The 15,000-nt window shown below is 43.3% G+C and overlaps 1 protein-coding gene across 1 annotated transcript in view; it reads left to right on the forward strand.

Moving 5' to 3' along the window:
• Window positions 1–15,000, forward strand: part of LOC125913651 (uncharacterized) — a 21,571-nt gene that overhangs the window by 2,573 nt on the left and 3,998 nt on the right. Inside the window, exons 3-5 of the mRNA XM_049618862.1 lie at window positions 101–688; window positions 10,127–10,245; window positions 13,961–14,084. Coding sequence (XP_049474819.1) covers window positions 101–688; window positions 10,127–10,245; window positions 13,961–14,038 — 785 coding nt within the window. The 3' untranslated portion in view covers window positions 14,039–14,084. The remainder of the gene's footprint in view (window positions 1–100; window positions 689–10,126; window positions 10,246–13,960; window positions 14,085–15,000) is intronic.

Raw genomic sequence — 15,000 nt, forward strand, 5'->3', positions numbered from 1 at the left:
GGCCGGCGGGACGGGGCGGGGCCGGCGGTGGCGCGCGCGTGCGCGTGCGCGCGAGGCAGCTGCAGGTCCGCGGCCGGACGGTAGAGGCCTCCCTTCTGAGGCGGCGGCGCGGCCGCAACCGGCTGGGGCTCCGGTCCCCAGCTCGCGGGTCCTTCCCGACGAAGTCCCTGCGCGGCCCGACCCAGTGTGAGTATTCCCCACTCGCTCTCTTCCTCCCGCAGGCGGCACCGCCTGTTCATTAGAGGTGAGAGCGTCCGCCGGGCAGACGGACCTGCTGGGGGCGGGGGTGCTCACGTGCGGAGGGGCTCACCTCCGGCTCGCTGCTGCCCCTCAGCGGGGCTTCCCCAGGGCGTGGGTGGGGGGAGGGAGGTAGAGGTGCTTTCGCGGGGCGAGGCTCTTAGCTCCCGGAGCCGGACTAGCGAAGCGTGGAGTCGCCGCGGCCCGGTTGGGGGCTTTGTGTGCAGTTTAGAGTCCGTAGCTCTGCTTTTCACGGCGCAGTTGGGGAAGAGGGCTCGTGACAGACCCAGGCTCGCGGGGAGTCTTGCCCACCGCAAACCCCAGCGGAGGGCGAGGAGAGCGCGGGTCGGGCGGTTGGCAACGCGAGCCCGCGTGGGGGTCGCCCGTGCCCGAGGTTGCGGGGCCGGCGAGTCGCTCGCTGGGGGATGCGGTGAGAGCGCCGGCCAGAAAGGTTAGGTGCCCAGACCCTGCCCACCCCTCACCCGAGGGGTGTGGAGCCGATCGCACCCCCAGACCCTCGTTTCGTTTTTATTTCCCAGCAAAGTGTGTGCGGTCGCCTGGCGGTCATGGAGAAGGGGGACGCAAAGGCCTAGCCCTGGATGGGATTCGAATTTGGAAAAAAAAAAAAAAAGTTTTTCCTATTCTTGTCGCAGGCACTTGCCTTTCTGGTCTCCCCGCCTCGCCCACGAGACCTCCAGGCAACTTTTATTTTCTTCCTAAGTTGAAGCGTAAGCAGGGTTGAGGCCCTTCAGCTCACACGTAACCAACCCCTCTGTCCCAAGTGCTCAAAGTCGGGGCTTCGCGCGGTACTCTTAGTTCTTTAGACCTCTGTCACGCTAATACGTTATGTCAGTCTAGGGCACGGATGTTTCCATGCAGGCGATTTTGACAGCAATCACCATACCAAGCTATTATGAAGTGTGATGTCAGTGCGTTCTGGAGGACGGATAATATATAAGCCAGTTCTTGACACGCTATCTTACAAGGAAACATCTGAGACCATCAGGAAGAGGCATTTTAATTCACACACCAAAAATATTTTGTGTTTGGTTGACATCTTTCAAAATGCTGAAAGAGGTAGTAACATTTACCATTTTGTAGGTATTTATCAATATACTCACAAAAGTCCCCCAGGAAGGAGGAGGGTTTTATCTTCTTGCTGTTCTATCATATATGCCGAGGAACAGAGATGTTATGTGTCCTACCAAATAGTCCACAGTAAGTCAGGGAGAAGGCGCTATTTATGAAACCAAACATCTTCTAAAACTGGAATAATTGGAAAAGTGAGGAAGCTAGTTGTGCAAGAAAATCATCTGGTAGCTTGAATGAGAGACCCATATGCTTTTAGTACAAGTGCTGGGTATGTGAAACGTACAGTTTATCTCAGGTATGGAATTCAGGTAAATATTCTGTAAAGCTCCAGTCTTAATGACTACTTAGGTATTACTCTTGGGTATTAAAGACTGATTTTATCAGGAGTCACTTAAAACAAGGGATTAAGTTCAAAAGTATTGCGAGGGCCCTGATGAATGAATTCTGACATCTGAAGTCATCCAAATCTAAGCAAATACTTTAGGCTTGATACTATATAATACAAACTGTATTTACACAGACCAGATTCTGTAGGAGTCAGTTTTACCATGGACTCCGCATGTGTTGACTCAAGGTATGATTTTCTTTTCCTCCATTCATTAATTCACTAAGTATTTATTCATTATCTGTTATAGGTCCTCCGTTTCACTTTGCCATTGAACATGATCCCCATAAGCAACTAATAAATAATTGTTGAAGTGTAACTAGAATATGTGTATCTTCTCCTGGCTCCAGGAAATTTGAGGAATATTATTATGAAAGAGTTAAAAACTGTGGCTTTTCATTTATACAAATGAGAGATTGGATTGATTACTCTCAAGTAGTAAGTCAAGGAAAGAAAAATTGCAGGTCAGGAAGTTTTCTCCAGCTAGTGAGTGCCCTGTACCTACCCAGTGGCATGTGTTTGTTTGTTTTTTTTTTTTTCCCTTTCCTTAAGGCTTTAAAAACAATGTTTAAAGGGCTTGCGTGATCGAATGGGCTTATGACATTCTTTTAATTATTTTAGAATGTCAAGTTTTCCTAAAAATGTCTTGTTCCTCATATGGTATACTGGACTATCTGGTTTTGTGTGAGTAAAGGCATGATATTTTTAGTTAAAATCAAAGCCACATACTCCTTTCTCTCCCAATCTGAAATAAGAATGGCCTACAGTTAAGCAAACAAACACATCCCAAGTAGTCACAAATACACCTGGTTAAAACTCATTTTCATTGGTTTAATAGAAATAGAAAAAACATACCCAATATGTCTATCCCGATTATTTATAGTTTGAATGTTTTTGTGGATAATGCTTCAGATAATTCAGAACAATGCCTATATTCTTGAATATCAAGACATTTCTGTGTGAAATGTATAAGATGCACCTAAAGAATGTCAAATTTTGTGAAGTACAGTAATAGAAGATGTTAAGAATAATTTTATCTCTACTCTAAATGTGTGCTGTAGAGCTGAAACTGTGTAACCAGGATATGACTATAAACTGATGTAGACAACTATACCAGGACTTGCACATATATTTTAGTGTGTCTTTATCCAGCTAGTCATCCTGGAAGTTTGCAATGATGCGTTCATTGCTGCCATTGATCAAACCTGTTTTGGAGCTCTTCATTAGGCATTGTTTTCAAAACTCACAGCACATCTTGTTAAAAAGCCTAGGCAGTGGTAAGTCATCTTCTTTTGTAGACTTTCAGTGCCCTGAAGAGTAGGGAGACTGATCAAGTCAGGGTAGTATAATTTGGGATCAAAACAATCAGAAGGACAATTAGATGGCTTTCTTTAGTAGCTTTTAAACTAGTTCTAAAGTCATTATACAAACATAGTTTGGATAATGGCAGCACCATTGGAATAAAAGTAGCTGCCAAGGGACAGCTTTAAGAAAAGTGCTCATTTGGAGCTGTACATTCTCTTTGATTGTCAATGAATTATTAATTTAACAGTCATATACATGTATAGTACAGTGGTATACAGTACAGAGACATGCTCAGAAAGTTACGTTGTCAAGAATTTGGTTGATCTGGATTTTATGAGAGTTCAGTTTTGCTGCTATGATTACAAAAGCTGTTAAGTTCTAGAATATGGAAATGGATAGGAAAAATCCAAGATGTCATGGGCTAAATTCAGGATTGCCATATATAGTTCTATAGAACTGGTGCTCACATTCCTTGAAATATAAAAGAATCATACTCAGTTAAGAAACCAAATTTCACCTGTATTCTATTTTGTGAGCAAGGCATTCACCATTACCAAAAAATTCGGTGATCCTTAGACTGTAGGTTAAATGTAACCTGTGGGTTGAAACGTTTGTCATGTTTAGTAGTTGGTTGTGAATACAGACCCCAAAGTAGATATGTAGTAGAACCACTGTGTACTGCTTTAAGTTAACAATATACTATCAAAATATAGAATCATGAAACTCCTCACCCAGTGAAGTTAAACTCTTATATTCAAGACCAGAATATGAGAGAGGGAATAGAAAGACTAGGAAAAGAGAAAGAGGTAGGTCATGGGACTTTTGAATCATAATTAGTTGAATTTATTTGAGGGAAGAGTTTATAATTCCTTTCCAAAAACCACTAGCAAACAATTTAAAATCTGAGGGAATAGTTGAGATTCAACTCCAGCTGAGACTGTATGGAGTACCAAGAAAAGCAGAAAGAATGTAATTAGCTGTGTAGGAATTTTTCTAAGAGTTCAGGTCTAATACCTTAGTATTATATAAAGGGCCACGGGATCATTAGTGATTAGCAGGGATTCAGACCATAATGATGAGAGATCAAGGCCAGGGGACAAAGATGAAAGAGCCTTCCAGCTTAAACTGAATGTTGCAAATGCTGGTGCACTTACATAGGGAAGGTCAGCCAGCAGATAAAGAAATAGGGCAACAGTCCCAAAGCAACAAATGTGTCCTTCTCTTTCACCCAAGAGTTAGATTGGATATGGAGACTAACCAAGTTTGAGCTGAGACGAAAAGAATGACCTTATTTCAACCGTTTATAAGGTCTGGAAATTTGAGTCCTGTCTGCTTTGATGAACTTGGATATTGCCCAGAAATTAGGGAAGGGGACCTGCTGGGTCCTGGATACCCAGGGCTACATACCCAACTTAAAGGTCAGTGAACAAGGTAGACAGATCCAGTTCTTTTCTGGGTAGACCTGGTTTGTCCATTAGGTAGACTAAACAACTCCTAAATTTTACATTATAAGTACAAGGAAATATTAGGTACCCAGGAAATCCTCAATAGATACGACAATGGTGGAAAAATAAGTGACGTAATGTTAGCCTTTCTTTTGAAATGGCTAGCCTAACCATTATGTCTATTCATCTTCTTTTTTTTTTAATTTTTTTTTTCAACGTTTATTTTATTTTTGGGACAGAGAGAGACAGAGCATGAACGGGGGAGGGACAGAGAGAGAGGGAGACACAGAATCGGAAACAGGCTCCAGGCTCCGAGCCATCAGCCCAGAGCCCGACGCAGGGCTCGAACTCACGGACCGTGAGATCGTGACCTGGCTGAAGTCGGACGCTTAACCGTGAGATCGTGACCTGGCTGAAGTCGGACGCTTAACCGACTGCGCCACCCAGGTGCCCCTGTCTATTCATCTTCTATAGACTTAGTAAACATCCAAATGTTTCTTACTTTGAGTCGAAATATTAAATTTTGTCTATAGGATTGGGGTGAGGAGGCTCTTAGTAGTTTAAAGCCCATCTCTTTATTAATAGGGTCCTGGTGGTAGATTTACAAAGTTCACATGTGGATCCAGAATATAGGAAAGGTGAGAAATTGCCCTGAAAATTGGGAAGTATGTGGTAGAAAGAAAACTGGACCAGGAGTGGAGACCAGGTTTACCATGTACCAATTGTGTTACTTGGAGCAAATTTTGGTTTCCTTTTAGGCAAAATGTATATCAATCATAGTGGTACCCCATGGATCTACTTCAAAAGGTAGTTTTGATCCTAATCTGAGACGAAGTAAATGGAAGGACTTGGTTTATTAAGTACTGTGCAAGTGCAGGATTTTGTGTGCCACTGCACAGGTTTTGTAGGTAAAGGTAAGGATTGTAACTCTTGAGCTATACACATATTTAAACCAAAATATAAATGAAGATGGAAACTTACCTTTGGGAACTTGGGATAATAGAGTGGTTTTAGCATGGATACTAGAGACAGGTGGATAATGTAGTCATTATTTCTCCTTTCTCAGGTTCATAAGAAGTAGTACTCTGTTGCCATTGCAAGAGATTTTAAAAAAATAAAATAAAAAGCTTCCTGAAGGGCTGTTGGTTGTAAAGAAACCTGCCAGCTTGCTTAATACTATCAAGTCCAGATCTTCAGCATTGGCACTGAAGACACGCTCTCTATGTGGGGGGAAAAGTAGCCAGACTTCCAGGCCTTGTTTTTTGTACTCTCAGAAGTTCTTCTTTTCTTAGACATTTCATTAATTCCCATTGCCATCTTCATATCTTACGGGAGGACAGAAGCTGATTGAAGTTCCATATATTGGTGTAATTGGTCAGCTGTGAACATTTTTTTGCAATTGTTATTCCTCCCACAGGAGCAACCCATTTTTGCTGCTGAGGTAGCACAACCTCCCCCCAACCCCTTGCAGGCTTTAAAAAAAATTAACACTTGTATCTTTTATTTTTTCCTACTTTCCTCTGTGTATTTAAAAGTTACAGAGGCTCTTGTTCTTTCCCCAGCAGCGGCTCCAGCTCACAGAAACACAAGTACAGATACAGATAAGACAGCATCATTGGCTCCCACCAACAGGGGGCATGGCTCCAAGACAGGAGGGGAGAATAGGAGAGGTCTGGGATGTTATGGGGCAGTATGCACTCATCTTTCCTTCTGTCAAGTTTCAGAATCTACCCTACTAAAGAGTAAAAACAGTGCCCCTTGTCTGAAGTCATTGGTTAAAGGGAGGTTTCCTGGAAGTTTGTTGAATATCTTCCACACAGTGATACTTCATGAATTCACATTCTGTGAGGCACAGTGTATTTGAGCCAGTGTCGTATATTGCAGCATTTGATTGGTTTCAGGTAGTCTGTGTTTGAATATCACATCTGTTACTTGCTGAGTGGTTTGGGCAAGTTTCTTAATCGCCCCGAGCCTTGTTTTCTTTATCTGCAAAATGACAATAATAATAGTATCTGCTTTTTAGGATTGTTGTACCTGATTGTTTAGGATTGTTGCTGTGTGCTCAGCAAATAGGAGCTATATTTTTAGACTCTGGGGAGTGAGAAAGGAATACAAAGGAATTCCCATTTTCAAGGAGCTTACAATGTGGTTGGAAGGGACTGAGTAAAAGAAAACTGACAAGACCGTGCAGGGCAGAGAATAGGCATGCCATATAAGTGTTGCAGATAATGAAGAGTTCAGCAGTCTGCCAAGGACTAGGATGAATGGTGAAAGATTTCAAGATAGAGGTGGGAATTATCTTTGGGATTTGCAGGCTGGGTGGGATTCAGATATATATGGTGGAGTTGAGAAGGCATTTCGGATGGCTGGGAGAAGTAGTGATCAGAACACACAGTATAGCAGGGGTGGGAGTATGCCAGAGTGGAAAGTAAACCAGCTTTTGAGACAGATATATAAGCACAAGAATCCTGTCTCTGCGGTGAGATTTTGGTTGGACAAGTATCTTAACTTCTTTAGTCTCAGTTTCTACAACCTGAAAATGGGTGTAATCATATCTCCTTAAGTTGAAGGGGTTAAATAAGATAATGTTTGTAATGCCTAACATGGTGCCTGCCACCTCACAGGTGTTCAGTGAAATGAAGATAATCCATGTGGTGTTTTGAGAGGACAATGGGAGGGCTGTCTGAAGAGCTGTCTTGCCTTGTGTAAACTAGTAGTGGAAAACAAACCAGAAATGTCCAGTTAGGGAGAGTGGTGAGGAGGCTTAAAGGCCAATTTAAGGAGGTAGGGCTGTTACAGGCTATCAGAGCTATCCAGGGCTTTCCAGTAATGTGAGGGTTTATGGTAGTTAATATCAAGGCACTCTGAAAGCTGTTTTGGAAAAAGGAAGAAACTCACTTTGCACATGTAAGCTGACAGGTGTATAGATTAGGATAGTGGAAGGGTTACCAGACCTGGTTGACCTGGTCTCTCTAAAGTTTTTTTTATAGACAGAGCTAAAGACTAAACAGTGTGGAGTTAGGGAACCTTTGTGTTTCGTTTTGTGTGTAGACTCCTAATAGTGTCACTTGTCCAGAATAAAATCAGTATAGACCCACAACTTTGGAAAATAGAACTTGATGTTCAGGGACTGTAAAAGGTGGGAAGTAACTTTAATGCTAAGTAAGTCTTAGAACTTGCTTTAGCTTAAAAAATAGCCCTTTAAAAATTTTTGTTCCTTTCTCCTTGTTAATGAAAATGAGTTTGTGCCTTTCGTTGGTTTCCAGGAAGACATAAGTACAGGTCATTTGTAGCAGTGTAGAGTTTGAGGTTAGGATTGTAGTCACATTGGGTTAAATGGTGAGGTAGCAAAATGATAATTTTGGTGACTTTGTTTGGTGACATTGTGATTTGGATGAGAAAATGCTGTCCTTTCCCTTTGGTTTAGAGGGGATTTATTTATATTGTCTCATTTTCTCCTCACCTCTCTCTTTTTTCTGCCCATTGTAGTTTTGTAATGGGAGAATAAATGGTAGAGAATTGTTTTTCTAAAGAAAGTTGCATTGATTATATGGACACCAGTTTTTAAAATGTGAGGAAATTGCAACTACCTATTACTTTTCGGTGGTAGGCCTTAAACATGTTAAGCAGGAAAGGATAACTGACCTACCATTGATTTCCTGAATTTCACTGTTCTCCCATCTGGGGGCAAGGGCAACATGGTGCTAATAGCTCTGAGGTGTCTGGGGTATCCCGGTAGTTAACTGTAGCCAAGTATTGCTTCCCTTGGAAGGAGGATGCACATGCCAAGGGGATTGTGCACAGTGGTTGACAAACATAGAAAGGGGATAAATGACAAAGGAAAAGGCAGGCCCTGTGAGGTTAGAGGCAAAGCAAGCTGGCTTAGTCCTGTTGCTTCTGAGCAGGGGCAAGGAGTGTATTTCATTTCTCATCCCTTGAGTTTATTTAAATTATCTGTTGGGGTGGGGGTGGAAATAAGGCTGATTAATACTAAGATGCAAACATGAGGATTATACCCAGCTTCTGATACTCCTTTTCACTCCATCTTGGAAACTGAAGACCACAAAAGAAACTTGTTGGAAAGGAAGGAAGGAGAGAAAGCAAAAGGTATTTCTCCACTTTTTAATGAGAGGTGTTTTTTGAATATATGCTATTTTTGGATTTTTGGTATCCATGCCACCCTAACAGATCATCCACAGTAGCTCCTGGCTGAAGCCCTGGCCAGCGGGGTTTGAACCAGGGGCAGGTGGTATTGGACAGAGGGTATTCAGGGTGCTGCTGTCATTAATTTTGCTGAAAGAGCCTCATCAGAGACCACATGTCCCCTCCTTGGTGGGTGACATTGAGCCTTGGAGAGGGCCTCCATGCAGTTTTCAGCCTTGCCCCCTCCTCCAACCCTTCTGCCTTCTGCTTCTGCAGTGGGACCTCTCTCTCTCTCTTCCCTTTTTTTTTTTTCAATTAAATGAATTAATTACCAGGCGTTTAACTTTTTGCCAGACTCTTTCATTATGCCCAGAGTTGTTGCTGAGCGGCAAAGGGAAGTAATAACATTCGCAGTGAGGGGCAAATCCTGTTAATGAACAAATTAAAGTTCAAACAGTGATTCAAGTTCACAACCTCTCCGTGGCTCTTCTCTTTAATAAGAGTTATACATGTTACTTTCCTGCTCTTTTCTCCTTTTTATTACTTTTTAAGCTTTTCATCAACACTGCTGGGGCATATTTGAGGCTCCCAGCCTTTCAGCCCTGACAAGGACTGGAGCACTTATAATCCCATCTTAATTTGGCAACTTTTGTAAAACACATAAAGGGCCCAGGGTCACTTTTGGTCACCAGGGCCCAGTGACCATCTAGCTTCCACCTCCTTCCAGGGCTCTGTGGGTTGCTCCTCTCCCTACACATTCCTCTTCAGCAATCAGGATCTGATCACTCACCTTCTTGCCCCTGGGCACCGCTTTGCCAGGCGGGGCTGCAAGGGTCTGAGCCTTTGCCTCTCTCTGTCCTTCTCCTGTTGTCTTCTCCACCTACCTGGTTGCAGCCCTTAGAGGGAAGGGGACTCGGTGAAAAGAGGGAGGAACCTTCAGACTAAAAGCTGGGAACCTTTACAGGGAAAGGATCCCCTCCTGGCCACCATTGTTACCAAATGCTGCTTGCCTCATTTAGGGGACCACGCAGATGCTGAAAGGCCCAAGCCTCATTGGCCCAAACCAGAGCCAGGCAGGGGCCTGGTGGGGAAGGAGCCCAGGCGGTATTGGGTGCCTGCCTACTTCTCTCTCTCCCTCTTTTTTTTTCCCCCTCCCCATACTGTGGATTGCGTGGGGGTCTTTTCCACCTCCATGCCTGGCTTCTCACCACCATTCCCTGAGCGTGGCTTGATATAATCACCATGACAACTGCAATCTACGAGCATACACATAATAGAGATGAAATAGACAAAAGATTAGCATGCCATGAAAAGTACAATAAGTTTCTTATTTAGCATTTAGATAACTGTCTTTCCTTCGGAGCAAGCTTCAAAGTTGAAGCCAGTTTAGACCAAGAGGATTAATTCTTTCTCCCGCATGCTTCATTGAATCTCTCATTACCAAACTTTGTCTGTATTGATGTAAGATTTGATTGAAGATTAGAGCATTTAGCAAATCTTGCTTTTCTGCATGTATCAGGTCCTTTCAAGCACGGATCGCAGTGCCCAGTGGTCAATACCCTTACTTTTATCCAGTGTCTGCTTCATTTAAACTTAATCAACTCCATCAACGAACTGGAACAGGGAAACGTCCCTGCGGTAAGAATGTTGTGCTTTTGTGGGATAATTCTTTGCTCTTTCCCGATCCGTTGCCGTTAAACCTAAAATTGCACTATGATGAACTTTTTTTTTTTAATCAATATGATAATGACAATTGGGCCTGAATGCTCTGGTAGGACTTAGACTTGAGCTGAATCTGGTTTCCATCACTAAAACAACTTCTGGTCCTATGATAGTCCGCCTCCTTTTGTGTGGCTTTAATACCTTTTCTTCCCTGACATTGAATATTGCTCAAGCTGGAAAATGATGCATCTTTGTAGGGAAGGCTCATATGTCACAGCCAGAAAGTGAAGCAGACCGATTGGTTGTGTGAATTATCTGACTTGCTGCAGTGAATTATTTGCACTGTTTCCCTACCTAGTCAACAAGTTCCTGAGGTATAGTAGAGATCAATCAAAACTGACAGCCTGCATGTGAAGGCTTTACTGTGTAAATCTGGCGCACTCCTCCTAGCCATGCCGGCCCTGGCATCTGTATATCATTTTTATACTGCTACCAGTAGAGCAATTTCAAAAGTATTTGCAAGGAAAATGCGTGTCCCCATCTGTTCCTAGAAGCATAAATGTGCCACCTTCAGAGGGTTTTCACTGGTAATCATATCTTTAATGATCAACAGACTAGTGATATATATTTTTCCATAAAATGGGGTTTTCTTCACTTTATTGTGATTGGCTAGAATAAATAGCTTTTCCATATGTTCGGGAGATAAAATATAAGATTAGCAGAGGTCGTTTGTTGGATAGTAAACAAAAGAAACAATTCATTCCAAATAATCTTTGAACAGAAGCAATGACAAAATTAAGTTGCAATAACAGAGCATCTGAGGCCCCACATCAAAAAACAGACCTTGTTCCTCCTTGGAAAAGGAGCCGTTTAAGAGTAGAAACTTAGAGTCTCCTAGAGGACTCTGGTGGCTTATTTTCATGAGGCAGGGGAGGGAAGGAGCAGGGTAAGAAGGAGAGGCTAGAATAATACTTATTTGTTCTACTTCTGTTTTAAAGTCATATTTCCTATCCCTTTATTTTTTAAATTTATTTTTCAAATTCCTTTCCCTTTATTTTACCTGCTATTTGCCCATCTTCACTGCAGCACCCTCAGTAAGTGTGTTCCGAAAGTAAGAAAATGCAACCTTGCTGAATTTCTCTTCAGGCCTATAAGGAGATAGGGATGATTCTTGTACTTAAAAAATTAAAAGGCTGGCTTCCTCCATGGGAGATTTCTCTTCTTTCATAGAAAAGGGTGACCTTGAAGAGCCGAGCACAGTACCTGCCTTTAAGTGAAATTCCAGAGCCATGCAAAAGCTATCTCAAGATAGCCAAGACCCACCAGAAACCCCCTGGGAAGTGTTCTTAGCAATCTGATCCCACCTATGTAGGTTACAGTCTGAAGATACAATCAGGCCCTGACCTGCCTCCCCACACTTGTACCCACACATGTATTCTCCACACTCAGCACCCAAGAGGCCTACCCCTTTTCAAATGCAGACATTCTTAGTTCTGTAGACACTGTTAGAAGTTTGGAAACTTCTCCAGGATTTCTGTTAGAGGTCCACTGCCTAATTAGTAATCTTCAATCCTATTTTATTTGCAGAGTTGGGAGAGAACCTCCTGTTCCACAAAGGACTGACGTTAGTTGTAAGATGCCTGAATCTATGTAAACAATGTCTTCAGCCTTCAGGCTCTCCAGAAAATAGGTGTAGAGCTGTTTAGACCTGTTTTCTACATGTCAGGAATTGAGAATGAGAAGTTGGGATGGGAGTTTCTCTGAAACATTGAAATTAAGAGCAGTTAGGTTAACTGTTCAGCTGATTCTTTATTGTTATTTTTACCCCCTTGGGACAATGTGGGTGTTGGGGGGGGGGATTCTGTCCTTTCTGTATATGTTACCCTCTTCACCCCCGTATTCCCCAGATTTTTTTTTCCTCTCTCCAAATGCCTATTGCTCTCACTGCAGCAGGAGTGTATAGGTATTAGTTTGAAAATTGGAAATGTGGTGTTCAGGCTGATCCTAAGCAGAAAGTCTATTAGCATCTTAGACCTGACTTGTGTTAATTTCCTGGCCCCAGTGAGGCTTGGGAACACTGACAAATCAGTAGAAAAAATAGCTCACTTAAGTCTCTGGCCAGAAGAAGATGGGAAAGCTACCAACAAAAGATTTTCTTTTAAAATTTCCCCTTAATCTTAGAAACATAATCTTATAGGCTGGGTTGTACATAGGTAAGTGTAGACTTTATAGGATTTTACAGGTAGATCACATTTTGCCTGATCTGAAACTGTATTTGCTATAATACTACAATTAAGACTGAAAGAAAGGGAAGTCACACTTGTGGTTGCCACATTGTATTGTGATATACTGCAGATCTGCAGTCTGCAGTGAATTTGCTTGCTACAAGGAAATTCTGGCATGTGTTGTGTATGAATGAAACATGATTTACACTCAGTTCAAAAAATTGAATTTCCTGATTTCTATATATCTTAGTTTGAAACCCATTTTGCATTGAATTTCTGTGTTGTTTTTAGAAAATGAAAAGAAGTAAACTCACCAACTGATTTTATGTGGGAGAAATAAATGTGTGATGTTTGCTCCTTCCCTTGTCCAGGAGGACGAGGCTGTTAACTATAGGTGGGACATTTCCCACTCTGTTCTCCTGTGTCCAGGGGTCCTGTTTAACCTACAGATCTCTGCCAGGAATATTGCTGTCCACACGGGAGTGGAAGACACTGCAGAGCTTACCTTTGGGTCTCAGGTTGGCTGAAGCTCTGAACCATAGAACTGCAGGCATCCAAGGTTTTCCTAAACACTAGATTGGAGCCATTTGCAACATATAGTCCTTTGCTGCTTCAGAACCACAGACCCTCTACATGTGCATATCCATAGCAGATATGGACAAGCATTGCAAATTTTAAAAACAGACATACTATGTTCAGGGTGAAAATTACTGCAGCAACAATGCCATCTCTTTCCCTCCAAAGTCTCACTGCCACCAAGCAACCTCATCAATAAATCCAAGCTTATTTCACTGAAAATGTACTTAATTCCAGAAAAATTACTAGATATGTGTGTGTAGCAATATTATTTGTTAACCAGTTTTATGAAAAAACCTCTCCCACCTTAGAAGAAAATATTGAACCTTAAACTCTAATTCAGATATTTAAAAACATGTAGTTTAATACAGTGTTATTTTGCATATAATGTCTCATGATTGTAATATGCATAGTATTTGATTTTTTTAGATACCCCTTAACAAGACAGGGGAGCAAGCAGTATGGTGGTTTGCAAAGAAGTTCAGATTTTAAAAATAAGCTTAAGGAATTGCCTGTTTTAAGGAAAATAAACTCAATTGATTGTTAAAACAAAATGAACTATTAAAACTTAGTGCCAATTAACAATCTTTAAATTACTGATGAAATGCCACCTGGATCTTAAAAATGCCAAGGTGTTTAAAGTTATCCGAAAATGAAAAATTTGGAGGAATTGAAGTACCTTTTTTGTTCTCCCTTACTCTGAACAGGATACTAGTAATACTTTGTCACTCCTGGCTTTTACTGGGAATTTTCATCTTGTTCCAGAAGGAAATAGCAGAAAAGCAACTTTTACAGTTAATAGCCTCAGTCTAAAGAACGTTATTTCTAGGCAGAATGTCTACAGTCACCCTTGTCTGTGAACACTCGTTAAGGATGTGTTTTAATTTTAGGTCAGAACAACTGGGTTAAGATCTGGAGAAGACATTGAGTTTTCCCTATGGGGGAAGGAGGGGGAGAAAGGAAGCTAATTGAGTTTTACTGTGCGGCGGAAGGACTACTCCAGGCACCAGTGTGGTAAGGAAAAGTGGATTTGTAAGCAGCGTTCTTCTGCCCGTCCATGTCTTAACCCACTTGGAGCCATTCACCTTGGGAGCAGGTTGCGGGTGGTCACTAGAGACCTCCATCTCGCTCACTTCCTCTCAATGGCCTTTTGCCCAGACTTAAGGTACCTTCTTCCAGGATTCCCCTCCCCCATCCCAACACAAACGGCGATGGACGGACAGCTGTTTCGTGAAGCCTGCTGGTCATCCCGGAGGGGAGCAATCCTGTCCCCTCTGGGCGTTCAGAATCCTACTTTAGGATCCTTGCACTCCGCAGTGCTGAAAGTCAGCGAACAGTTCTGGTTCGGGGCCTCGGGGACACGTGACCCGCGGGCAAAGTCCGGGAACCGTCGGTGGGTGACGCTAGGCGCGACTCAGCTGTTCCGCAGCCCGGCGCCTTCTGACGCCTTCTGACGAACCTGGCCGCGAGCGCGGAGCGCGGCGGCCGAATGACCCTGGACCCAGGTCCGGTCCGACCCCCGTGAGCAAGTGTCAGCCTGAGGATGCACCCTGCCCTGGCGGGGCTGGAGGTCGACCTTTTGCACAGGAGAGGCTGACTTGAGGGCACAGGCACGTCCCCAGTTACTACTCGCCGCGGGTCAACCCCGAAGCAGGCGCGCAGGGAAAAGGTGAAATGGGGACTGTGCCCTTGCTGCCCGCCCTTGCCCCTCTTTGTGTCCCAAGACATGGCCTCGAGAGTACAGACGCGGCTCCGGGCCGCAGGGCCAGAGACCCTGTGGTTTCATTCCGCTTGGCTTCAGGCGAAGGCTGAGATGGTCGGGGTAGGCCTTACGCCGGCGGCAGAGGCCCTGCCAGTGGGAGGGGGACGGGGAGCCTCGGCAGCGTCAAGCGGCCTCTCTCCCTTATTTCCAGACATTTCCGACGAAACG

This window comes from Panthera uncia, assembly GCF_023721935.1.
Source record: "Panthera uncia isolate 11264 chromosome C1 unlocalized genomic scaffold, Puncia_PCG_1.0 HiC_scaffold_4, whole genome shotgun sequence".
Lineage (NCBI taxonomy): Eukaryota > Metazoa > Chordata > Mammalia > Carnivora > Felidae > Panthera > Panthera uncia.